This window comes from Oncorhynchus kisutch, linkage group LG22 (assembly GCF_002021735.2).
Source record: "Oncorhynchus kisutch isolate 150728-3 linkage group LG22, Okis_V2, whole genome shotgun sequence".
Lineage (NCBI taxonomy): Eukaryota > Metazoa > Chordata > Actinopteri > Salmoniformes > Salmonidae > Oncorhynchus > Oncorhynchus kisutch.
Genome location: NC_034195.2, coordinates 24,920,003 through 24,947,994, shown reverse-complemented (window position 1 = coordinate 24,947,994; position 27,992 = coordinate 24,920,003). Strand labels below are relative to the sequence as shown.

General features: G+C 41.3%; 1 protein-coding gene and 4 non-coding genes across 5 annotated transcripts; 3 read left to right on the top strand and 2 right to left on the bottom strand.

Moving 5' to 3' along the window:
- Positions 1-7,693: 7,693 nt before the first annotated feature.
- Positions 7,694-7,766, top strand: trnav-aac (transfer RNA valine (anticodon AAC)). Its single transcript has one exon. It is a non-coding gene; the product is annotated as a tRNA-Val (tRNA).
- Positions 7,767-13,675: 5,909 nt separating this feature from the next.
- Positions 13,676-13,748, top strand: trnav-aac (transfer RNA valine (anticodon AAC)). Its single transcript has one exon. It is a non-coding gene; the product is annotated as a tRNA-Val (tRNA).
- A 2,028-nt stretch (positions 13,749-15,776) lies between these two features.
- On the bottom strand, positions 15,777-15,849 carry trnav-cac (transfer RNA valine (anticodon CAC)). The gene has a single exon. It is a non-coding gene; the product is annotated as a tRNA-Val (tRNA).
- A 254-nt stretch (positions 15,850-16,103) lies between these two features.
- trnad-guc (transfer RNA aspartic acid (anticodon GUC)) lies at positions 16,104-16,175 on the top strand. The gene has a single exon. It is a non-coding gene; the product is annotated as a tRNA-Asp (tRNA).
- Positions 16,176-16,367: 192 nt separating this feature from the next.
- LOC109867588 (microtubule-associated protein 11) lies at positions 16,368-25,484 on the bottom strand. Its single transcript, XM_020456827.2, has 12 exons — positions 24,457-25,484; positions 23,354-23,449; positions 22,961-23,090; positions 22,589-22,675; positions 22,265-22,385; positions 21,920-22,067; positions 21,372-21,454; positions 21,032-21,183; positions 20,681-20,817; positions 20,211-20,289; positions 19,302-19,416; positions 16,368-19,197 (listed from the first exon to the last, which is right to left on the bottom strand). The coding sequence occupies exons 1-12, from the start codon at positions 24,973-24,975 to the stop codon at positions 19,041-19,043; spliced, it is 1,824 nt and encodes a 607-aa protein (XP_020312416.2). The 5' UTR covers positions 24,976-25,484; the 3' UTR covers positions 16,368-19,040.
- Positions 25,485-27,992: the final 2,508 nt, after the last annotated feature.

The window sequence follows — 27,992 nt, the reverse complement described above, 5'->3', positions numbered from 1 at the left end:
TGATTTAAGTAGCGACAAATAATGATTGTGACCACAACCCCACTACCCTTATTAGCGTTTCACTTTCAGAGCTTGTCGCAGAACACATTTTTTATGCTATTGTTAAATTGACCTCCTAAAAAGTCATTCGGTGCCACCATTAAATAAAAATATATGTAAATTATACTGTATCTTTGTTTTTTCACTTTTCACTGGACCACCCCTCATTTTGAATGACTGTCAACTACAATTTTTGTTAAATAAATGAGAAAAATTCATTTCTGTAAAATGTTATGGTTTTCTCTTATAGACTGAGCTTCTTTCTGCATTTTTAAAACAATAACATATTCATGTTTAAAAAAACAATTCAAATAACACTGGTTGTACCGAATTATCATTGCCGGTCACACCGCATGAGTATTTTGTTAAGGTGTAATGTTTTAGACAAATCTCTCTCTATTTCCCTCTTAATCAAACACACACACATTACAGGTAAACATGGTTTCTTATTCAACAACAACGATGCCTTTAATGCTTCGTGAAATACCACAAAAGTGACTCAAATGAGTATCACACAGAAACATTTCATCATGAACATAACAATGAACTTCTAAAAACAGGATTAAAATTGTGCATTATGATGAATTCTTCAAACAATGTTAAAAATAGTATTAAGAATCATTGTAATAAATGAATATTAAAGATACTGAAATACAGTAATTTAATATTCAAACATTAAAATATAAAATGCATAAAAAAGTGTTATTCTCCATTACAATTTTAAGAAAAAGTAAAATGTTTGTGCAATATCTTCTAAAAACATTAATCTCCACATTGCGTGGACAATAAAGTTTTTATATTTCTAATATTAAAACATAAACAGATGTGATTAAGTTTGTGCAGTACAGTGCAAGATTAAAAATTAGAATTAAAAAAGTTTGTGTAAACAATTCATGAGATTCAAATATTAAAGACAAAGAAATTATAACTTTGTAGAAAAAGTTGTAACACAAACTCATTGAAGCTGAAAATAATACAACTTGGATTCTTAAAACAGTGTGTTTGATGTTGTTGCACTAGTGTGACATGAAAGTAGCCCAGTCTGTGTCAGACAGCCGAGATGCTCTTGAGCTGAAGGGCTCGGGTTCACTGATCATTGAATTCACATCTCCTTCATAGTAGAAGGTAATGTCTGGCACAGGGGGCCAGACAAAAACATTCCTCACTCCATGCTCCTGCATGCAAGTGATTTGCACTTCCTCCCAATCACCTTCAGCACCTGGCCTACAAAGGGGCGGTCTTCATAGCTGACAATGACAAAACTGCCTAGACTTTCAGCATTGACTTGGCCACAGCTGCAGCTTCATCTTGCTGTTCCTCAGTGATGGTTTTCTCCTTATGTTGTTCTTCATTGAAGTTCACTTCTACAGCACTGAAACAGGGGTTGCTTGGTCTGCTACAGAAGCAAGACACTTCACTTTGTTTTATTTTCCCTGCCACTGTGGAGGTGACCTCAATCAATCAATAAATCAATCAAACGTATTTATAAAACACGTTTCATGGTTCCTTTAACTCCAGCGAAGTTGTTTGGCACAGCTTCACCGCAATTAGTGACATCTGTAATCCAAAATAACTTAATGCTTGATCCACTCTTCTTGAGTAGTTTGAAGAGCTCCTTGGGAGTCTGCACATCCTCCCCCCGACCATCGATCAGTACATATATGTGATGTGATCTGTTATTAGCGAGACAATTTGACATGGTTCATCAATCAATGTATCCTATCATGTCTGTCACTGCGATTAAACACTATTACAAACAATGGTGAAAAAGGGATAATGTTTTCTAACTTTGTTAGGTAGGCCTACGTTGGGTTGGAGAAAAAAGTACATTAGGTCTACTTATTATTATGTTTAGTCAACTGTACAATTTTCTGCCAGTAGCTTGCAGGGTAAACATCAGCTAAAAGTACATTGGAAAATGCGCCCTTCTGCTGCTTGACTGGGCCCACAAAGGATGGGGAAATGAACCTAAACCACTCATACTTGTCAATTATAGTTAAATGTCCTCTGGTCTGATGAAACAAAAATAGAACTGTTTGGCCATAATGACCATTGTTATGTTTGGAGGAAAAGGGGGAGGCTTGCAAGCCGAAGACCACCATCCCAACCGTGAAGCACAGGGGTGGCAGCATCATGTTGTGGGGGTGCTTTGTTGCAGGAGGTACTGGCGCACTTCACAAAATAGATGGCATCATGAGGAAAGAAAATTATGTGGATATATTGAAGCAACATCTCAAGACATCAGTCAGGAAGTTAGGCTTGGTCGCAAATGGGTCTTCCAAATGGGCAATGACCCCAAGCATACTTCCAAAGTTGTGGCAATTTGGCTAAAGGACAACAAAGTCAAGGTATTGGAGTGGCCATCACAAAGCCCTGACCTCAATCCTATAGAAAATTTGTGGGCAGAACTGAAAAAGTGTGTGCGAAAAAGGAGGCCTACAAACCTGACTCAGTTACACCAGCTCTGTCAGGAGGAATGGGCCAAAATTCACCCAACTTATTGTGGGAAGCTTGTGGAAGGCTACCCGGAACATTTGATCCAAGTTAAACAATTTAAAGGCAATGCTACCAAATACTAATTGAGTATGTAAACTTCTGACCTACTGGGAATGTGATGAAAGGAATGAAAGCTGAAATAAATAATTCTCTCTACTATTATTCTGACATTTCACATTCTTAAAATAAAGTGGTGATCCTAATTGACCTAAAACAGAGAATTTTTACTTGGATTAAATGTCAGGAATTGTGAAAAACTGAGTTTAAATGAATTTGGCTAAGGTATATGTAAACTTCCGTATACAGCCCCCTCCCACACACAGTCATACCACACGTTGTCGACAAGCATCACATATCCTGTCTGGCATCATGGGCAGGTAGGAGGAGTCGATGTTTGGCAGAATCCTCACATCCTTCACAGTCACCTCCTCCAGAGAACACTCATAGGACGGTGCACAATTGGCCTAGCAACGTCCGGGTTAGGGTTTGGCTGGGGTAGGCAGTCATTGTAAATAAGAATTTGTCCTTAACAGACTTGCACAGTTAAAAAAAACATTTGGGGTGGTAGCACTGTCAGAGCGGTGCTCACTGAGGAGGAGAGGGGGTGCTGAGTTAAGTCTGAGATGCTTTAAGTCAATAAACATAGATAACTGATTCAAATCAATATCTAATGTGGCCAAAGAGAGTGTAGCAAGGCTTTGGCAATGATGTGGTGTTGACAAGTGTGGGTGTGTGTACCCTGTGCTTTGAAGGTGTTGAGGTGTGTGTGTGGGACTCACTGCTGTAGGATGCTATGGTAGCCATGTTCCTGAACCACCGCCTCCCTCTTCCACACCATCACCGTGACAAACACACACAATATGCAGATAATGAGCCCCTCAAAGATGTCATTCTTCACACTTCATTTAAAACCTTCCAAGGGTACTCTATGAATTGCTTATCTCTATGAAAAATGTGAAGACCTTGTTCACAAGACTGAAGTTTTGCCCAGCCCCTAACTCACACAATTGACATCGCATTTATTTACATGTATTTATTATGCAGTTTATTTTACAAACATGTATTAATCAAGGCAGAGCCCCACAGTTACCCATGTGGGCCCCCTATCTCCTCTCCTACCCCATCTGATGATTAGCAGAGCTGCATTAGACAGCAGCAGGCTGTCTACTTTTTATTTTTTATTTTATTTTATTTCACCTTTATTTAACCAGGTAGGCTAGTTGAGAACAAGTTCTCATTTGCAACTGCGACCTGGCCAAGATAAAGCATAGCAGTGTGAGCATACAACAAAGAGTTACACATGGAGTAAACAATTAACAAGTCAATAACACAGTAGAAAACAAAGGGGGGGTCTATATACAATGTGTGCAAAAGGCATGAGGAGGTAGGCAAATAATTACAATTTTGCAGATTAACACTGGAGTGATAAATGATCAGATGGTCATGTACAGGTAGAGATATTGGTGTGCAAAAGAGCAGAAAAGTAAATAAATAAAAACAGTATGGGGATGAGGTAGGTGAAAATGGGTGGGCTATTTACCAATAGACTATGTACAGCTGCAGCGATCGGTTAGCTGCTCAGATAGCTGATGTTTGAAGTTGGTGAGGGAGATAAAAGTCTCCAACTTCAGCTATTTTTGCAATTCGTTCCAGTCACAGGCAGCAGAGTACTGGAACGAAAGGCGGCCAAATGAGGTGTTGGCTTTAGGGATGATCAGTGAGATACACCTGCTGGAGCGCGTGCTACGGATGGGTGTTGCCATCGTGACCAGTGAGCTGAGATAAGGCGGAGCTTTACCTAGCATGGACTTGTAGATGACCTGGAGCCAGTGGGTCTGGCGACGAATATGTAGCGAGGGCCAGCCGACTAGAGCATACAAGTCGCAGTGGTGGGTGGTATAAGGTGCTTTAGTGACAAAACGGATGGCACTGTGATAGACTGCATCCAGTTTGCTGAGTAGAGTGTTGGAAGCCATTTTGTAGATGACATCGCCGAAGTCGAGGATCGGTAGGATAGTCAGTTTTACTAGGGTAAGCTTGGCGGCGTGAGTGAAGGAGGCTTTGTTGCGGAATAGAAAGCCGACTCTTGATTTGATTTTCGATTGGAGATGTTTGATATGAGTCTGGAAGGAGAGTTTGCAGTCTAGCCAGACACCTAGGTACTTATAGACGTCCACATATTCTAGGTCGGAACCATCCAGGGTGGTGATGCTAGTCGGGCATGCGGGTGCAGGCAGCGACCGGTTGAAAAGCATGCATTTGGTTTTACTAGCGTTTAAGAGCAGTTGGAGGCCACGGAAGGAGTGTTGTATGGCATTGAAGCTTGTTTGGAGGTTAGATAGCACAGTGTCCAAAGACGGGCCGAAAGTATATAGAATGGTGTCGTCTGCGTAGAGGTGGATCAGGGAATCTCCCGCAGCAAGAGCAACATCATTGATATACACAGAAAAAAGAGTCGGCCCGAGAATTGAACCCTGTGCCACCCCCATAGAGACTGCCAGAGGACCGGACAGCATGCCCTCCGATTTGACACACTGAACTCTGTCTGCAAAGTAATTGGTGAACCAGGCAAGGCAGTCATCCGAAAAACCGAGGCTACTGAGTCTGCCGATAAGAATATGGTGATTGACAGAGTCGAAAGCCTTGGCAAGGTCGATGAAGACGGCTGCACAGTACTGTCTTTTATCGATGGCGGTTATGATATCGTTTAGTACCTTGAGTGTGGCTGAGGTGCACCCATGACCGGCTCGGAAACCAGATTGCACAGCGGAGAAGGTACGGTGGGATTCGAGATGGTCAGTGACCTGTTTGTTGACTTGGCTTTCGAAGACCTTAGATAGGCAGGGCAGGATGGATATAGGTCTGTAACAGTTTGGGTCCAGGGTGTCTCCCCCTTTGAAGAGGGGGATGACTGCGGCAGCTTTCCAATCCTTGGGGATCTCAGACGAGATGAAAGAGAGGTTGAACAGGCTGGTAATAGGGGTTGCGACAATGGTGGAAGATAGTTTCAGAAATAGAGGGTCCAGATTGTCAAGCCCAGCTGATTTGTACGGGTCCAGGTTTTGCAGCTCTTTCAGAACATCTGCTATCTGGATTTGGGTAAAGGAGAACCTGGAGAGGCTTGGGCGAGGAGCTGCGGGGGGGTGGAGCTGTTGGCCGAGGTTGAAGTAGCCAGGCGGAAGGCATGGCCAGCCGTTGAGAAATGCTTATTGAAGTTTTCGATAATCATGGATTTATCAGTGGTGACCGTGTTACCTAGCCTCAGTGCAGTGGGCAGCTGGGAGGAGGTGCTCTTGTTCTCCATGGACTTCACAGTGTCCCAGAACTTTTTGGAGTTGGAGCTACAGGATGCAAACTTCTGCCTGAAGAAGCTGGCCTTAGCTTTCCTGACTGACTGCGTGTATTGGTTCCGGACTTCCCTGAACAGTTGCATATCACGGGGACTATTCGATGCTATTGCAGTCCGCCACAGGATGTTTTTGTGCTGGTCGAGGGCAGTCAGGTCTGGGGTGAACCAAGGGCTGTATCTGTTCTTAGTTCTGCATTTTTTGAACGGAGCATGCTTATCTAAAATGGTGAGGAAGTTACTTTTAAAGAATGACCAGGCATCCTCAACTGACGGGATGAGGTCAATGTCCTTCCAGGATACCCGGGCCAGGTCGATTAGAAAGGCCTGCTCACAGAAGTGTTTTAGGGAGCGTTTGACAGTGATGAGGGGTGGTCGTTTGACTGCGGCTCCGTAGCGGATACAGGCAATGAGGCAGTGATCGCTGAGATCCTGGTTGAAGACAGCGGAGGTGTATTTGGAGGGCCAGTTGGTCAGGATGACGTCTATGAGGGTCCCTCTACACTCATTGAGAGTGGGCTCCTGAGTCCTCCTGTGGTTGGCAGTTGCAGTAAAAAAAAGAAAAAGACATAATATATACTACATATAATATATACAGTATACATTTCCTTTTTGTTAAAACATTTTTTACATTTGCTTAGTATTGGGGCTCACCACAGGCCTGGGCCCAAGGGTTTCAGCCCTGGTAAGCCTGTGCATACATTCGGCCCTGGACATATAGAAAAGACACAGATAAATACATTCCTAGGACACCAAAGTTCCACAACCAACACACAATATGAATAACCCATGCATTGCCAGTCCCCTCAACCTTAGTATCGTGGTCAGTGTATCCATGCCTGTCACACTGGGGTTCAATTCCCTGACTGAAACCAGACTGTTGCCCTTCCATGGATATCATTCGCGATTTGACTGTTTTCAGAAAGTAAGCGGTGTAAAAATGTTTTTTCATACTTCCCAGGTGAATAAGAAAAAGTTATGTAAAATGTAACAAATTAAAACTTTATTTTTTACATTTTGGTACTAAACAAACAGAGCTGTACTGACGGTTCGCCATCTTGCCCAGAAAAAAGTATAGTTCATCTAGCTAGCTGTGTAGCTCACATATGATAACACAATCCCTTCGTCAGAAGAGCACTGCTTATAAACAATTGTGAGGATTGTCTAAATGATCCGCGTAGTCACGGCCCCATTGTATAATCGCTTGTTAGTATAAATATGTTCTTACCTATTGAGTGAGTTAAGTAGGCAATGCTGTGGCCAAGTGTAGTGGCGAGTGTTGTCGGGGGCTTTCAGAAAAATCATTAGGCATATCATGGTCATGTTCAGGGCACATAACATAAAACATTTTAAAATGTTTTACATGTGTTTCTTATTGGGCAATCTTCAGGTTGCCCCTCCCAGTTTCGACTTGTTTTGTTCCCAGCGTATATGACCCAGATGAACGTCATCAAAGTTGTTGAACGACACCGAACCTCCAATAGTAGCCAAAATTGTAATCATATTCAGTTGTGGTTTTGTTTGTAGGTTACACCTCAATATCAATGTAACCTGAAAGGCTTCGGAACTGGCCGATTTAATGCCAGTCCACTCAACCATGTCTGTATCCATGCCTGTCACACTGGTGTTCAATTCCCCGACGGAGAGGCCAGACATTTGCCCTTCCTTACTAGCGTTTAACCATTTTATTAATAAAAAATGTTTTGGTCATACTTACAATATGTTCTATTTCTATAGGGTCTAGTATCTCACCTGGCTATTAAGGGTAGTGGGGTTGTGGTCACAATCAGCAATTTGTCGCTACTTAAATTAGTTTCCGTAGTGTAGTGGTTATCACGTTCGCCTAACACGCGAAAGGTCCCCGGTTCGAGACCGGGCGGAAACACTTTTTCATGCCATTAGGTGGTTATCAATTAAAACTTCATATTGCCCTCCACATGCTGTTTCCACGTTTTTATTATGTTATTTTTGGTATTTATTTAACTATGCAAGTCAGTTAAGAACAAATTCTTATTTACAATGACTGCCCTACCAAAAGGCAAAAGGCCTCCTGCAGGGAATGGCCCTGGGATTAAAAACAAACAAACAATATATATAAGGGACAAAACACACATCACAACAAGAGGGACATACAACACTACATAAAGAGAGACCTAAAGACAACAACTTGACAAGGCAGCAACACATGACAACACAACATAACAACAACAATTTTCTGCCAGTAGCTTGCAGGGTAAACATCAGCTAAAAGTCCATCGGAAAATGCGCCCTTCTGCTGCTTGACTGGGCCCACAAAGGATGGGGAAATGAACCTAAACCACTCATACTTGTCAATTGTAGTTATTATAGTTATATATATATATATATGACAAAAATATAACATTTATGGTGGCCAATATTGAGAGATATCACGAGGCTACCCTCACGTGAGCATCTAGTCGCATTTTGTGACCCTTTGACATTGCGAGTTACATTTTTAATTGGCCGCATCGGTGAAAGCTGCCATTTCTAGCTCTTCACTTCACTAATGATTTTGTTGAAAATGTAATAAATATAATTCGACTGGTCAACAAAATTGTTTAGGCCCGGTTTCGAACCGGGGACCTTTCGCGTGTGAGGCGAACGTGATAACCACTACACTACGGAAACTGATTTAAGTAGCGACAAATAATGATTGTGACCACAACCCCACTACCCTTAATAGCGTTTCACTTTCAGAGCTTGTCGCAGAACACATTTTTTATGCTATTGTTAAATTGACCTCCTAAAAAGTCATTCGGTGCCACCATGAAATAAAAATATATGTAAATTATACTGTATCTTTGTTTTTTCACTTTTCACTGGACCACCCCTCATTTTGAATGACTGTCAACTACAATTTTTGTTAAATAAATGAGAAAAATTCATTTCTGTAAAATGTTATGGTTTTCTCTTATAGACTGAGCTTCTTTCTGCATTTTTAAAACAATAACATATTCATGTTTAAAAAAACAATTCAAATAACACTGGTTGTACCGAATTATCATTGCCGGTCACACCGCATGAGTATTTTGTTAAGGTGTAATGTTTTAGACAGATCTCTCTCTATTTCCCTCTTAATCAAACACACACACATTACAGGTAAACATGTTTTCTTATTCAACAACAACGATGCCTTTAATGCTTCGTGAAATACCACAAAAGTGACTCAAATGAGTATCACACAGAAACATTTCATCATGAACATAACAATGAACTTCTAAAAACAGGATTAAAATTGTGCATTATGATGAATTCTTCAAACAATGTTAAAAATAGTATTAAGAATCATTGTAATAAATGAATATTAAAGATACTGAAATACAGTAATTTAATATTCAAACATTAAAATATAAAATGCATAAAAAAGTGTTATTCTCCATTACAATTTTAAGAAAAAGTCAAATGTTTGTGCAATATCTTCTAAAAACATTAATCTCCACATTGCGTGGACAATAAAGTTTTTATATTTCTAATATTAAAACATAAACAGATGTGATTAAGTTTGTGCAGTACAGTGCAAGATTAAAAATGAGAATTAAAAAGTTTGTGTAAACAATTCATGAGATTCAAATATTAAAGACAAAGAAATTATAACTTTGTAGAAAAAGTTGTAACACAAACTCATTGAAGCTGAAAATAATACAACTTGGATTCTTAAAACAGTGTGTTTGATGTTGTTGCACTAGTGTGACATGAAAGTAGCCCAGTCTGTGTCAGACAGCCGAGATGCTCTTGAGCTGAAGGGCTCGGGTTCACTGATCATTGAATTCACATCTCCTTCATAGTAGAAGGTAATGTCTGGCTCAGGGGGCCAGACAAAAACATTCCTCACTCCATGCTCCTGCATGCAAGTGATTTGCACTTCCTCCCAATTACCTTCAGCACCTGGCCTACAAAGGGGCGGTCTTCATAGCTGACAATGACAAAACTGCCTAGACTTTCAGCGTTGACTTGGCCACAGCTGCAGCTTCATCTTGCTGTTCCTCAGTGATGGTTTTCTCCTTATGTTGTTCTTCATTGAAGTTCACTTCTACAGCACTGAAACAGGGGTTGCTTGGTCTGCTACAGAAGCAAGACACTTCACTTTGTTTTATTTTCCCTGCCACTGTGGAGGTGACCTCAATCAATCAATAAATCAATCAAACGTATTTATAAAACACATTTCATGGTTCCTTTAACTCCAGCGAAGTTGTTTGGCACAGCTTCACCGCAATTAGTGACATCTGTAATCCAAAAGAACTTAATGCTTGATCCACTCTTCTTGAGTAGTTTGAAGAGCTCCTTGGGAGTCTGCACATCCTCCCCCCGTTGAATGTGTTTGTCTGTACAACGTTTCACAGCCCCAATCACACCATTTGGTGCCCCCTTCTGGACTTTTCAGAAAGGTTCCAGGTGATTTGTTTGAATCTGGAAATATCCTGCAGAGTGCGAGTAGGTACATGTTCTCCTTGTTTCTGTCTTGGCTGACGGGACCATCGATCAGTACATATATGTGATGTGATCTGTTATTAGCGAGACAATTTGACATGGTTCATCAATCAATGTATCCTATCATGTCTGTCACTGCGATTAAACACTATTACAAACAATGGTGAAAAAGGGATAATGTTTTCTAACTTTGTTAGGTAGGCCTACGTTGGGTTGGAGAAAAAAGTACATTAGGTCTACTTATTATTATGTTTAGTCAACTGTACAATTTTCTGCCAGTAGCTTGCAGGGTAAACATCAGCTAAAAGTACATTGGAAAATGCGCCCTTCTGCTGCTTGACTGGGCCCACAAAGGATGGGGAAATGAACCTAAACCACTCATACTTGTCAATTATAGTTAAATGTCCTCTGGTCTGATGAAACAAAAATAGAACTGTTTGGCCATAATGACCATTGTTATGTTTGGAGGAAAAGGGGGAGGCTTGCAAGCCGAAGACCACCATCCCAACCGTGAAGCACAGGGGTGGCAGCATCATGTTGTGGGGGTGCTTTGTTGCAGGAGGTACTGGCGCACTTCACAAAATAGATGGCATCATGAGGAAAAGAAAATTATGTGGATATATTGAAGCAACATCTCAAGACATCAGTCAGGAAGTTAAGCTTGGTCGCAAATGGGTCTTCCAAATGGGCAATGACCCCAAGCATACTTCCAAAGTTGTGGCAATTTGGCTAAAGGACAACAAAGTCAAGGTATTGGAGTGGCCATCACAAAGCCCTGACCTCAATCCTATAGAAAATTTGTGGGCAGAACTGAAAAAGTGTGTGCGAAAAAGGAGGCCTACAAACCTGACTCAGTTACACCAGCTCTGTCAGGAGGAATGGGCCAAAATTCACCCAACTTATTGTGGGAAGCTTGTGGAAGGCTACCTGGAACATTTGATCCAAGTTAAACAATTTAAAGGCAATGCTACCAAATACTAATTGAGTATGTAAACTTCTGACCTACTGGGAATGTGATGAAAGGAATGAAAGCTGAAATAAATAATTCTCTCTACTATTATTCTGACATTTCACATTCTTAAAATAAAGTGGTGATCCTAATTGACCTAAAACAGAGAATTTTTACTTGGATTAAATGTCAGGAATTGTGAAAAACTGAGTTTAAATGAATTTGGCTAAGGTATATGTAAACTTCCGTATACAGCCCCTCCCACACACAGTCATACCACACGTTGTCGACAAGCATCACATATCCTGTCTGGCATCATGGGCAGGTAGGAGGAGTTGATGTTTGGCAGAATCCTCACATCCTTCACAGTCACCTCCTCCAGAGAACACTCATAGGACGGTGCACAATTGGCCTAGCAACGTCCGGGTTAGGGTTTGGCTGGGGTAGGCAGTCATTGTAAATAAGAATTTGTCCTTAACAGGCTTGCACAGTTAAAAAAAACATTTGGGGTGGTAGCACTGTCAGAGCGGTGCTCACTGAGGAGGAGAGGGGGTGCTGAGTTAAGTCTGAGATGCTTTAAGTCAATAAACATAGATAACTTATTCAAATCAATATCTAATGTGGCCAAAGAGAGTGTAGCAAGGCTTTGGCAATGATGTGGTGTTGACAAGTGTGGGTGTGTGTACCCTGTGCTTTGAAGGTGTTGAGGTGTGTGTGTGGGGGACTCACTGCTGTAGGATGCTATGGTAGCCATGTTCCTGAACCACCGCCTCCCTCTTCCACACCATCACCGTGACAAACACACACAATATGCAGATAATGAGCCCCTCAAAGATGTCATTCTTCACACTTCATTTAAAACCTTCCAAGGGTACTCTATGAATTGCTTATCTCTATGAAAAATGTGAAGACCTTGTTCACAAGACTGAAGTTTTGCCCAGCCCCGAACTCACACAATTGACATCGCATTTATTTACATTTATTTATTATGCAGTTTATTTTACAAACATGTATTAATCAAGGCAGAGCCCCACAGTTACCCATGTGGGCCCCCTATCTCCTCTCCTACCCCATCTGATGATTAGCAGAGCTGCATTAGACAGCAGCAGGCTGTCTACACTCATTGAGAGTGGGCTCCTGAGTCCTCCTGTGGTTGGCAGTTGCAGTAAAAAAAAAGACATAATATATACTACATATAATATATACAGTATACATTTCCTTTTTGTTAAAACATTTTTTACATTTGCTTAGTATTGGGGCTCACCACAGGCCTGGGCCCAAGGGTTTCAGCCCTGGTAAGCCTGTGCATACATTCGGCCCTGGACATATAGAAAAGACACAGATAAATACATTCCTAGGACACCAAAGTTCCACAACCAACACACAATACGAATAACCCATGCAATGCCAGTCCCCTCAACCTTAGTATCGTTGTCAGTGTATCCATGCCTGTCACACTGGGGTTCAATTCCCTGACTGAAACCAGACTGTTGCCCTTCCATGGATATCATTCGCGATTTGACTGTTTTCAGAAAGTAAGCGGTGTAAAAATGTTTTTTCATACTTCCCAGGTGAATAAGGAAAAGTTATGTAAAATGTAACAAATTAAAACTTTATTTTTTACATTTTGGTACTAAACAAACAGAGCTGTACTGACGGTTCGCCATCTTGCCCAGAAAAAAGTATAGTTCATCTAGCTAGCTGTGTAGCTCACATATGATAACACAATCCCTTCGTCAGAAGAGCACTGCTTATAAACAATTGTGAGGATTGTCTAAATGATCCGCGTAGTCACGGCCCCATTGTATAATCGCTTGTTAGTATAAATATGTTCTTACCTATTGAGTGAGTTAAGTAGGCAATGCTGTGGCCAAGTGTAGTGGCGAGTGTCTCGGGGGCTTTCAGAAAAATCATTAGGCATATCATGGTCATGTTCAGGGCACATAACATGTGTTTCTTATTGGGCAATCTTCAGGTTGCCCCTCCCAGTGTCGACTTGTTTTGTTTCCAGCGTATATGACCCAGATGAACGTCATCAAAGTTGTTGAACGACACCGAACCTCCAATAGTAGCCAAAATTGTAATCATATTCAGTTGTGGTTTTGTTTGTAGGTTACACCTCAATATCAATGTAACCTGAAAGGCTTCGGAACTGGCCGATTTAATGCCAGTCCACTCAACCATGTCTGTATCCATGCCTGTCACACTGGTGTTCAATTCCCCGACGGAGAGGCCAGACATTTGCCCTTCCTTACTAGCGTTTAACCATTTTATTTATAAAAAATGTTTTGGTCATACTTACAATATGTTCTATTTCTATAGGGTCTAGTATCTCACCTGGCTATTAAGGGTAGTGGGGTTGTGGTCACAATCATTATTTGTCGCTACTTAAGTCAGTTTCCGTAGTGTAGTGGTTATCACGTTCGCCTAACACGCGAAAGGTCCCCGGTTCGAGACCGGGCGGAAACACTTTTTCATGCCATTAGGTTGTTATCAATTAAAACTTCATATTGCGCTCCACATGCTGTTTCCACGTTTTTATTATGTTATTTTTTGTATTTATTTAGCTATGCAAGTCAGTTAAGAACAAATTCTTATTTACAATGACTGCCTACCAAAATGGAAAAGGCCTCCGGCAGGGAATGGCCTTGGGATAAAAAAAATAAATACAATATATATAAGGGACAAAACATACATCACAACAAGAGGGACATACAACACTACATAAAGAGAGACCTAAAGACAACAACTTGACAAGGCAGCAACACATGACAACACAACATAACAACAACATGTTAGCAACACAACATGGTAGCAGCACAAAAACATGGTACAAACACTATTGGGCAAAGTCACCAGCACAAAGGTCAAGAAGGTAGAGACAACAATACATCATACAAAGCAGCCACAACTGTCAGTAAGAGTGTCCATGCCTGAGTCTTTGAATGAAGAGATTGAGATAAAAATGTCCAGTTTGAGTGTTTTGTTGCAGATAGAATGTGACTGGCAGAATGGGTGTTGTATGTGGAGAATGAGCGCTGCAGTAGATATCTCAGATAGGGGGGAGTGAGGCCTAAGAGGGTTTTATAAATAAGCATCAACCAGTGGGTCTTGCAATGGGTATACAGAGATGACCAATTTACAGAAGAGTATAGAGTGCAGTCCTATAAGGAGCATTGGTGGCAAATTTGATGGCAGAATGGTAAAAAACATCTAGCCGCTAGAGATCACCCTTACCTGCCGATCTATAAATTATGTCTCCGTAATCTAGCATGGGTAGGATGGTCATCTGAATCAGGGTTAGTTTGGCAGCTGGGGTGAAAGAGGAGTGATTACAATAGAGGAAACCAAGTCTAGATTTAACTTTAGCCTGCAGCTTTGATATGTGCTGGGAGAAGGACAGTGCTCTTCTCCCAAGTACTTGTATGCAGTGACTACCTCAAGCTCTAAACCCTCAGAGGTAGAGGTAGTAATAACACCTGTGGGAAGAGGGGAATTCTTCTTACCAAACCACATGACCTTTGTTTTGGAGGTGTTCAGAACAGGGTTAAGGGTAGAGAAAGTTTGTTGGACACTAAGAAAGCTCTGTTGTAAAGCATTTAACACAACATCTGGGGAGAGGCCAGCTGAGTATAAGACTGTATCACCTGCATATAAATGGATGAGAGAGCTTCCTACTGCCTGAGCTATGTTGTTAATGTAAATTGAAAAGAGGGTGGGGCCTAGGATTGAGCCTTGGGGTACTCCCTAGGTGACAGGCAGTGGCCGAGACAGTAGATTTTCTGACTTTATACACTGCATTTAGCTCTATCAGAGTTATACATCAAGTAACTGCATGTTTTTCATGATCAATAAACATCAATAATGTATTTGGGTTAATGACGTATAAGATTTTCAAAAGTGAAAAAAATTTGAAAAGGGAAAACTGTTTAATTTGAGACACTTTAATGTACCCTTGAATTTGACATAGTTCATCAATCAATGTATCCTATCATGTCTGTCACTGCGATTAAACACTATTACAAACAATGGTGAAAAAGGGATAATGTTTTCTAACTTTGTTAGGTAGGTCTACGTTGGGTTGGAGAAAAAAGTACATTAGGTCTACTTATTACTATGTTTAGTCAACTGTACAATTTTCTGCCAGTAGCTTGCAGGGTAAACATCAGCTAAAAGTACATTGGAAAATGCGCCCTTCTGCTGCTTGACTGGGCCCACAAAGGATGGGGAAATGAACCTAAACCACTCATACTTGTCAATTATAGTTATTATAGTTATATATATATATATATATATATATGACAAAAATATAACATTTATGGTGGCCAATATTGAGAGATATCACGAGGCTACCCTCACGTGAGCATCTAGTCGCATTTTGTGACCCTTTGACATTGCGAGTTACATAAATCGGTGAAAGCTGCCATTTCTAGCTCTTCACTTCACTAATGATTTTGTTGAAAATGTAATAAAAATGATTCGACTGGTCAACAAAAGTGTTTCCGCCCGGTTTCGAACCGGGGACCTTTCGCGTGTGAGGCGAACGTGATAACCACTACACTACGGAAACTGGTGAATATCATCATGGCCACACACTGTGTTATCCGTACATTTGTACATTTACGTTTTACATTTACATTTGTACATTTACGTGTTTTGTCCTCCTCATGGACCAACATTTTTCTATCCCATTCCTGTGTCATTACTTTCCCCACATATAGTGGTTTTATTTGGAAAATGACAACTATAAATCATTTACATACTAAACGCCTTTTACTTCATGCAGATTTAAAAAGGCAACTGATCTAATAGCAAACAGGTAACTCCTCGTTAGTATAGTGGTCAGTATCCCCGCCTGTCACGCGGGAGACCGGGGTTCAATTCCCCGACGGGGAGGTAATATTTTTTCCCTTTCATCCTTATCATATTACCCACAAGTTGCCCCTTATACACCTTTTCTTCTTAGTACTTCATCACAATGAAATGTCTTCTTTAAAAAAATAAAAATGTAATTCCTTTAATGAAAATTATGATATTGAGCATCGCCATCTAGTGCTGGAATAAATTCCCTGCAACTACAGGATTAGATTTATTGGTTAACTGTTTATTTATAATAATACTACTACTACTACTGTTTATATATACTACTACTACAATTCTGTTTAAACCAATTGTAAAACATTGCTTACTAATATGATTTGTTTCATACAGGCAGCTAATATACACTGCTCAAAAAAATAAAGGGAACACTTAAACAACACAATGTAACTCCAAGTCAATCACACTTCTGTGAAATCAAACTGTCCACTTCACTTAGGAAGTAACACTGATTGACAATAAATTTCACATGCTGTTGTGCAAATGGACAATAGACAACAGGTCCCTACTATCCCAGCCCACAGCAGACTACGTAAGACACACAGTTTCTGATGACTGATGTCCCAGCCCGATGCCGACTATGTACAATCCACACATCTTGTCTCTTATCCACTAAAATCTTGTCTATTACCTCCATCTCTTCTTTCCTCTCCTAGGTGCCTCTGTGTCAGTATCGTGAGCCTGTGTTCAGCAGTGGCGCTCCTCGCAGGCTGATGGAGAAGGTGCAGGCCGAGCTCAGGGCCATTTCTGATGAGATCACAGACAGGAACAAGAAGGTGGAGCTGCCCTACGACTACATGTCCCCCGACCACATCGAGAACAGTGTGGCCATCTGAGCTGCTGTGATTACACACTCACGTAGACAGACACACACACTTCCAGACCGACAGACACACACTTCCAGCCACATGCACACACTAGCATAATGATTTTACTCTATCAACCACAATGTTTGTTCAGTTTATAATAATCATGATTCCAAAAATCTTTTTAAACACTGAAAGGTAACTGCTTTGATGGTGTTGTTGTCTTTTTACATAGTCATTAAGACTGCACTCCAGTTCTCATTACACTATTGACCTCGAAGCCAGTTTTTTAATTGTTACCCTTTAAATCAGGGACTGATTTACAACTGGGACACCAGGTGTGTGCAATTAGGTAGAACAGAAAACCAGCAGGCTCTGGACCTCGTAGGGTAAGAGTTCAGTACCCCTGCACTATTGTATAGCCTGACCACGTGTCAAACTCATTCCACTGAGGGCCGAGTGTCCGCGGGTTTTCGGCCTCACTTATACTTGATTGATGAATTAAGGTCACTAATTAGTAAGGAACTCCCCTCCGCTGGTTGTCTAGGGCTTAATTGAAAGATAAAAACAAAAACCAGTAGACATTAGGTGTGAGTTTGACACCCCTGGCCTATACACTACACCAGGGGTATTCAACTCTTACCTTACGAGGTCCAGAGCCTGTTGTTTTTCTGTTCTACCTGATAATTAATTGCACACACCTGGTGTTCCAGGTCAAAATCAGTCTCTGATTAGAGGGGAACGATGAAAAAAGGCAATGGAACTGGCTTCCCGGTCCAGAGTTGAGTTTGAAGGCACTACATACTCACCTCAGTTTAAAATGACACAGTGTAGTGCTGCTGATGGGATTTAATGATCTTGATGAGATGCAGCAATACAGAGATCAGGTAGTTCTCTCCTCTCCTAATGTAAACCAGGAATCAACAATAGCAGAAAAGAATACCAGCTGCATCTCAATAGTCTATAATGGCCTCCTCTCCTATTATCCTGTCTTTTTCTCCTCCATCTTTGCTGCGCGAGAGGCGGACTAGGACTTAGCTTCCACCTTTCCAGTTTCTTAATGTCAGTGTACTTAGATGGAGGAAAGGTGATGAGTGCACACCCCCTAAGACTATTGAGATGCATCCCACAGAGTTTCAACAACAGGGAGCAGCACTGATTCACTGTAAAGCGACTTCAATTAAAGTGCCTGAGCATTTTAAACTGTCAATATTAACAAGTCTTTAAAAACAATCAAAACATGCTTTCACAAGCAGCAGTTAAAAGTATGGCATTGCTGAGATTACTATACTGACACTGAGCCAAGAAAGGGGGGGAGCGAGTAAGAGATCAGAATAATAAATAGAGCTGAACACTGTAAAAGGCATCATGGACAGTGAAGTTTGTACAGTGCAATAATGTTCTGTATATCTTGCATAACTGGCAGCATTTAGCAAAGTATAACATACAGTATTTGAGAACTGTACAGTAGTATTTCTCCTTAAAAGGGATAGTTCTATCTAAATAAGAAATTAATCAAGGGAAAAGTCTAAACGGGATCCTTAGGACATCACAATTCTGACGTCACCCCATTGAAGTTTAATTTTAACAGTTATGGCGAGAGTTAAGATTAGAGTTAGGTAAGGGTTATGTTTACGGTAAGGGTGGGGGTTATGGTTAGGGTAGGGACATCAAACCGACCACTGTGACCTCACAGAAGGCCACATGGTTTCACATGGGTTCTCTTCACACTCCAACAGGTTTGTTGTTCTGACCATAGAAATAGAATAAACTACTTCTATAGTTCACACATCAGTAGCAGCATGAGTGTTAGAGATCAAATCAGTTACATTTAGATAATACTGTGGCTTCTGCCTCATCCTCAGTTTAGATCTTAGGCCCTCATCTTCACACTCATTTCTCTCTATCTGCATCTTTCGCTCATCTATCATTGTCAACATTCTTCTCCCTCCATTCATCTTATCTATCTCTTATTCTCTCGCTCTCTACCCTATCCTATCCCCCCCCCCGTCCTCCGTCACCCCACATCTTGTATCTTCCCTTCCCTCTTCACCTCTCATCTCCCTCCCTCCCTCTCCTAGCTGATGTGGTCCAGCACCAGGACTTTGCACTCCCTCTTAGCGATCTTGTCCAATGACAGCACAGCTTTCTCCTGGGGGGGCAGGTAGAGGGGCCGACCTACAGGAGAGCCCACCGGGGGGGTGATGGCTCGCCTTTCCATCGCACTGCCAGTCCTGACACACAGACAAACCAGTATGAGCTTAAAGATGCATGCGATACAATAAATCAGTGTACAGAGGACACATAATGACTGTGTGTGTGTATCCTCCCTGCTAACCTCATGATGTGAGAGCGTGACGGTTGTTGATGAGAGAAACTCTGTGATCGTCCCAGACTGGCCTGGTGTCTATCCAGTAGGTCTCTTACAGCAGGGCTGGATGGACTGTTCTTACCTAGAAACACAGATACAGTTGCTCTTTGTTTTCCTTCAGTTCATGTTAAAAAAGGATTTGTCATTTACTAATAATAGTAAAGAATTTGCTTAATTTGAAAAACGCCTTTCATTAAAACGCCTTTCATCTCGGAGCTCTACTGAGGAAAAAAATTAAACATACAATAAAAACAAAAATGCCTTTGGAAAGAATTCAGACCCCCTGACTTTTTTCCAAATTTTGTTAGGTTACAGCCTTATTCAAAAAATTGATTAAATTGTTTTTTCCCCCCCTCATCAATCTACACACAATACCCCATTATGACAAAGCAAAAACAGGTTTTCGTCATTTTTTCTCAATTAAAAAAATTATTATAATAATAGAAACATCACATTTACATAAGTATTTGCAAACATTTAATTTTTTAATCTCACTTTGTCATTATAGGGTATTGTGTGTAGATTGCTGAGATTTTTTTTATTGAATCATTTTAGAATAAGGCTGTAACATAACAAAATTTGGGAAAAAAAGTCAAGGGGTCTGAATATTTTCAGAAGGAACTGTACATTTAGAATCATGCAGGTACAATAGCAATAGTAGTCTAGTAACATGCATGGCAACATACAAGCAAAAATAGAACAGAAAAATCGAGTTTTCACAATTTCTGATGAACATTATCGATATGCATATTCAAAGGGGTCTCCAAAAACGACGCATTAATGTATCATAGCCTATTGTCCTTCATTAACATGTCATAGTGTATAGATTGTCCTTCATGCCATTCTATAGACTCTGTAGATTCTCTCGGTTCTTACGGGAGAGAGGGCGGGCGTCGGGGGGTGGGTTGGAGACAGATGCTGTGAACTGCAGCTTCAGCTTCATATGTTGACTCAGCTATAGAGAGAGAAAGAGAGAGAGGAGAAAGGATAACATAATAATAATGATTATTACTACACTGAACAAAATTTCTAAAAACACAACATGTAAAGTGTTGATCCCATGTTTCATGAGCTGAAATAAAAGATCAGAGAAATGTTCCATATGCACAAAAAGCTTAATTTGTGCACAAATTTGTTTACATACCTGTTAGTTAGAATTTTGAAAATAAGCTTTTTGTGCATAGGTCAAATTTTGGGGATCTTTCATTTCAGCTCATGACACAATGAGGCCAACACTTAACATGTTGACTTCACATATTTGTTCAGTATGCAATGTTTTTTATCATCAGACACACCCGAATAGGCGAATACACACACAGTGTATCCCCATCCCGTGTGTATTGTACCTCGTACAGTCCTGCCTTGAGTATCTGGAAGGCGACAGTGAAGGAGAGAGTGCAGCCTTTCCGACAGTGGCCTAGGTTACTGAGGGGGGAGTGACACACTACAGCCCCCAACGCTGCATCCTCACTCTGCCCACGACCTGGAGGGGGAGGTGAAGGAGGAGAAAGGGGGTAGAAAGGAGAGAAGAAACTGAGAAAATGAAAAGGTGCTTGAAAACTGTTCTTCACAGAAATAAGACACCCGTCACCATTGGCAAAAACAACTTAATAAACTAATTGGTCACAATGATTGTACATTTGTCAAGGAATCTTCCTTCCTCGGCTGTCCAGAGCCTCCACACACACACCCCTCACCCTCGGGTGTCCAGACCAGACGTACAGCCAGGAAGTCTTGCAGGTTGTTGAGCAGAGTGTATCTGACCCTAAAGTGGTCCTTGGTCTGCACGGTGCTGGGGCTACTGGCAGTCATCACGAACCTGGGACGGTCCAACCGGATACTGGGCAGTCTGGTGGGAAAGTGGGATGGATGGAGGAGAGAAAAGGGAAGGGTAGGAGAGGAGAGTTAATAAACTAATCTAAGAAAACTGAAGTTTCTGGGTGGATGGTAGCAACATCATAAACAGTTGTAGGCCAGACAGAGATGAGTAGTGAAGTGACATTGTGCACATGCAACAAACATGCAATTCAGTGGCACCTGTAGTGTGTGTAGATGCAGTTGGTGAAGGGCATCTTGGGAGTTGACCACTGAAGCACTGCTACTAGAGGAACTTCAAGACCCTGAATAAACACATAGTGACACATCACACTCTGAAGTGACAAAAGTTACTTTTTGGGGAACCGACCAAATTCAGATAGAAATGTGAGTTATAGTTCTGTAATTCTCATTGAAAGCAATTATAAGAAGTGGTCAATCTGTTCTATGTGCGCTATTTCTTAAGTTTCATTTTTTTGCGTATTTTACTTTAGATTTTGTACACCAGATTCAGACAGCTGAAAATACAATATTTTTGGTTATGGAAAATATATTTCACAGCGGTTTAGATGGTACAATGATTCTCTACACTATACTTGCTTTGTCACATAAACTCAAATTAGGCAAACTATTTGAATTTCAGCAACCAGAAATGGCTTTCTGCATAGTGTTTTTAACTTAACTCAGAAAAAAAACATATTCACATACACACCACAGCCGGGTGGTGGCACCTTAATTGGGGAAGACGGGCTTCTCACTCACTCACACACCTCTTTGGAGTCGTCCTGGGGCATGTCGCTGAGCTGCAGCTGGAACAGGAAGTCGTATTCCTCCAGGGCGCTGAGCATGCTGGGTAGTCGACAGGCTACACTCTCCATCCTGCAGAACGACTCCATGGCAACCTCTCCTGACTGGTGGCTTGAAGGATAGACAAAATATAACAACACGGATGTGAGGAAGACAATCATTTAATGTACCAGTAAATACACTATGTGTGGACACCAACTTACAATGTAGGGTACTAACATTGTCCAGTCAACACAATGCACAAATAACACAGTTACACGTATACACAGACCCCCGCCCCCCTTTCCCTCTCACACACACAGTCGTACCACACGTTGTCGACAAGCATCACAGATCCATCTGGCATCATGGGCAGGTAGGAGGCATTGAAGTTTGGCAGAATCCTGATGTCCCTCACAGTCACCTCCTCCTGAGAACACTCATTTAATACTGGAAAGTGGGGAGAGAAGAGAAGAGAGGTGGAAATAAAGGGTTGAAATGGGAATAGGAGACTGAGAGAAGAGCAATAAGGGCAGGAGGCAGTAGTTTAAGTAACATCAATCTGATCCATCTATCTAATCCAATTATTGTGTCAGTGGAACTAGTATTGACTCTCAAATGAGTTCTCAGTACTGGCCATCTGGCCCTCATACCTTTGAGCACAGTGAGATGCTTCCCAGAGACAGTCATCTGCTTACAGCGAACAGTAGGGGGTGGTAGCACTGTCAGAGTGGTGCTCACTGAGGAGAGAGGAGAGAGGGGGTGCTTAATAAAGCATATCAGATTTAACTAAGTCAATAAACGTAGATAACGGATTCATATCCATATCTGATATGGTCAAAGAGAGGGTAGGATGGCTTTGTCAGTGATGTGGTGTTGACAAGTGTGTGTGTGTGTGTGTGTGTGTGTGTGTGTGTGTGTGTGTGTGTGTGTGTGTGTGTGTGTGTGTGTGTGTGTGTGTGTGTGTGTGTGTGTGTGTGTGTGTGTGTGTGTGTGTGTGTGTGTGTGTGTGTATTTTTCTGTACCCTGTGCTTTGAAGGTGTTAAGGTCCTGTCTGAAGGTGTGTGTGGGGATTCGCTGCTGTAGGATGCTAAGGTAGCCATGTTCCTGAACCTCTGCTTTCTCTGCCTCTCTCTTCCACACTGTCACCATCACCTGGACACACACACACACAAACAATATGCAGATAATGAGCCCCTTAAAAGCTGACATTGTTCGCTTTTCACACTTGATCTAAAACCAAGCCTTCCAAGGGTACTACTGTATGAATGCAATTTCTTTACGCAAAATGTAAAGCATTAATGGAACACTGAGGCTACCAAATGGAATATTCCCTATATAGTGCAATAAAAAGTAGTGCACTAAATAGGGAAAAGGGTGCCATTTGGGACACACCCTGAATTAGTCTGACCTCTCACCTTGACTTTGAGGGTGTCGACGGGAAGTTTGTCTAATGACACAGTCAGGGGGAAGATGACTTCATCAGTCAGCACAACAGGCTCGTCCAATGGAGACTAGAGGAGAAAGAAGGGGGAGTGAGGGGGAGAAAGGGGGAGGGAGAGAGACAGACAGACAGCAGAGTGAGAGGTAGGGAGGAAGTAAGAGGGGAAAAGGAAGACAAAAAAGGAGCAGAAGAAAGAAAAAAAGGAGAGATGGAAGAAGACAAGAGGCAGAGAAAGAGAGAGGGTGAACATTACCCATGCTCTATTTACTGCAGTCACAGAGAGAGGTCATTGTTATACAAAATGCCTCTCCATCTTCAGTCAGTCATTAAGAGACAACACAGGGAGTCCCTATTGTTCTCCTCACACACACACACACTATTGTCACGGGGTCAACAAAAGACAGCGGCAGACACAAATACTGTAGATGTTTTCTGATCTCTATGCCTATGAGACAACAGTACAGTAGTGGATTTAGTTAGTGTGATCTGTGATGTTGCTGCTGATACTTTACTAGCTAGCTACAACTCTATGATACTCATTCAAACGAAGGGACTTTACCTAGCCCATATAAATCACACATCTCCACAGGCCAGTAGGAAAGACTCTTGACTGACCAACCAACCCCTTATGATGTCATGTCAGTTTATATCATAGAAGTGGGAATCAGAAATAATTTCTTTACTGACACTAATATGAGGCTTATAAGAAAGTTCCCAGTATGTCAGCCAATATACAGTGCGGGTGCTGCTGGGTGTTGATGTTATGATGCAGATTACAGAATAGAGATGAGAGGCCATCCGTTAAAAACAAAAAACCTGTCAGTTTGCATTCTGAGGTGACTTGTGAGAGCAGGTCAGAGTAAATATAGCTAAGGTAAGGGGTTAGTGCAGAACAGACCGATAGGGGCAGATACAGAGATGAATTCCCTTAGAAGGGCATATAGAAAGAAAGAAAACATAATTAGATTCCTATCAAAAATGTTCATACCAGAATCTAGGACACCAAAGTTACACAACAAACACACACAATACCAAATAACCCATAACGATCCCCATAAACCATAATGATCACCATACCTGCAACGGCGCCCTGCGGAACTCCCGAACCCCACTCCCCGTGCTGTTGTGGATGAGAAGCGGCCTGCAGTCCCTGAAGCCCCGGCATCTCGCATCTACCCTGCCTGTCAAAGCCGGAGCCCCATACTCATCCTCGGCCTCCTCCGTGCCCTCGTCCCCGCTGCTCTGGTAATCGTGGTGGAGATGATGCGACCGGTGCCTGCTCTCTCCGGGGCTGACGCTGGCCACGGCGCACAAAGAACCGGCCAGCTCCCTCCATGCCCGGACACTTGGGGTCTCCGAGCCGAACCCAGCAACACCTTCCCCGCCTCCCACTATCCCAATCCCCGGCCCTGTCGGTGTCTCTCCGCTGGACGCGTCCCTGCACCGAAGCACCAGGAGGAAGCGGACCGTCTCGCCGAGGTAGAGGTGACTGCGCCGGGGTAAGGTTCTGTAACGGGCCGGGTCCGAAAGGTCGGAGATTGGCACCGCGGGGAAATACATGAAATACTCGCACTGAGACTCCATCATCCGAACCATCGCAGCAAACAAGCACCTGCCTGTCAAATATAGGCTATAGAGACTGTATATTCTACAAACGCTCCTGATGTAGCCTACACAAACAGATCATCAAGCATTGCACTGATATCAAACCGAATAAGATCCAGCATCCTATCTATTTGGTGATCAAAAGGTTAACACCATTCTTGATTTAAAGACAGTAGCCTAGTCATTTCATAGGTCCTGCATCATCATCGCTCCTCTACATACATATAGCTGCTACTGCAGATGGGCTAGCAGCCTCCGAAGCGATGTTCAAAAGCGCAAGTAGCCACGTAAATCAGCATAGAGGATGCTGCAACAATAACAAATGGGTTTTCAGAATCATTTATCAACAATGACGTGCCCTGCCCTGTGTGTGTATGTGTGGTTGACCCTGGAATGGATTCAAATTAAAACATAATATAGCCTATTTCTAACCACGTTGAAATAAGTTTGTATATCACATTTTAGCCATACAAACATACAAGGTTATCACTAGTTAACACAGCCACAAAAGTCATAATTATGGCTAAACCCCGCCCATTTCTACAATTGATTGTAAACCTAACCTTAACCACACTGCTCACCTTATGCTTAACCTCAACCTTAAATTAATACCAAAAAACTCATTTGTGTAGCTTCGTGGCTGTGTTATTTGCTGGGAACCAACATATGGTTTTAGCTAGCAGATTGTAACCGAGGTAAAGACAGTTTCAGATTGGATATTCGCCTGTAGTTTTCCTTACGTCCGCCAACAGCAGTTAGGGACCGTCAACATAGTGACAAATCAAATGTTTCAAATTTCAATAGCTATTTAACCACTACTCCTAAAACTTTCAAAACTGGTTCTAGCTAACCCGATGGCATAGACACACATTTCACAAATTTATTTTTTGTCAATTTACATCTTGCACTATTTTAAATAATTTATTTACATTTTTTATTTCAATAGCTTATTGGTCATATGACCTACTGGACTCAAACAATGTTCAGAATGTCCACTGACTACCCTTCTATATTTGCACACCCTTTAGTTTGTCAATTTTCATCTCACAAGATTTTACATGAATTTTTCCAAATGTAAAATTCCAAAAGCTCCTTGGTCATGTGACCTACTGACTTCAAACATGGTGCAGAATGTACCCTTCTATATCGCACACTCTTGCTTGTGTACTGTAAAATCACTTTGGTCATGTCAATTACACACCTAAGAAGCGTGCAGTGGATATACACTCATATTGCACAACCTCTAGTTATGTCTCTTCTATATTGTTGTACATTAATATTATTTTGACAATTAGGGGGTTCAGTCCAGTGTTGTGTTTACCCTTTTCTTTAATATTTATCCATAATAATTACTTATTTTCCCAGTTTTTTATTTTTCTACAGTATTTAACAGTGGTGCACAATAGGAGAGAGACAGATAATATCTCCTTTCGTCGTTAATATCAACCATAAAGGAAAAGGGCAAAGTACGAGAGTCATGCTATTAATTGTCCAAAGTAGGGATGGGGGGTGAGCTGGTGAGGTAGGCTGCAGTGGGCTTGCTGGTCAATACATATACTGAACATGTAACCACAGTAATGGTGGCCAGTAAATCAATGAATAAAAATTTAATATTGACAAATTAAACAGAAATTGTACACCTTTAATCTTTTCCAACATGTCAACAGACACTTAATGTCAAATAAGTATGAAACATTTCACAGTGTTAACTTCCTCTTTATCCCTGGTTGATGTACATTTCAGAGCCTCTTCAGTGTGGATGGGGTACAGCATACATTTTCAACAACAACCGACTGCACTTCCAGTTTGTGTTCTTTACTCTGTTGAACTATTTTGTCTTCATTCCTGAGCACAGCACATGGAACCACCGTTGGTATGCAAAACATTCAATCTAAAACAAACAAAGCAAACCACGTTATAAATCCTATCAAATATCAATGTAGTATGACGAATGACGAATTAGCCATCGATTGTGTTATATCATAAATTGTCTTACATGCCGTTACTGTTGTCAAAAGATTATAAACATGTTAAATTAAGTTACTAACCCAGTCAGTCTTTGGGCCACATCCAGGTTCTTTATCAGTGGCACACATGAAGCAGTTGTTGGCTTTGTTGAACTCTGAAATCATAGGCATGATCTGAACATATGGCTGTCCGACACAACTACATAAAAATAAAGAATTGACATTTACTTTGAATTAAATGCCATTTCATACCAGACATTTTTAGTATATCCTCAGCCATTTCTTTTCACAGTTGCTCCATGTGTTTTTGAGGTTCCATATCAATTTGGGAGGGGATGTTGGGGAAGTTCTGTGCAACTTCGTTGGCCATCTACACCAAAGAATAAAATATAATTTTTGACCTAATTTTCACATAACAGCTAACCATTCATTATTGAAAATACAACTATCAAACCTGCATTACAAAGACCCCGCAGCTGAAGGTGTCCTGCTGCATGGTGGGAGTTATTTCCCCTCCTTTACACTTTATGTCCACGCAGTCGTCTTTTCCATGGCAGGATCTTCTCATTTAGAAGTATTCTCTTTTTTATGTAAACATAATGGAATTATGATTAGTTATAGGCAAATATTAAGTGACAGTTTCATCAGTACGTGCTTAAAGAAAGTCACATCACAAAGATCACAGATGACAGTGCCAACCAAATCTATGACAATAGAGAATGAATTGTAAGCACCAAAGTGTGTTTGTCAAAATAATATCTTAAAATGTCAGTTGTTGAACATAATACTTCTATTTGTAATAGCAATTTATGATATATGCAGTTGAGGAATGTTCCATGTACCAACACTACATGTAGGACGGACATAAGACATTCCCACGTACAGTATTTAAACAATTTATTAAAAAAATTATTTCACCTTTATTTAACCAGGTAAGCCAGTTGAGAATAAGTTCTCATTTACAACTGCGACCTGGCCAAGATAAAGCAAAGCAGTGTGACACAAACAACAACACAGAGTTACAAATGGAATAAACAAACG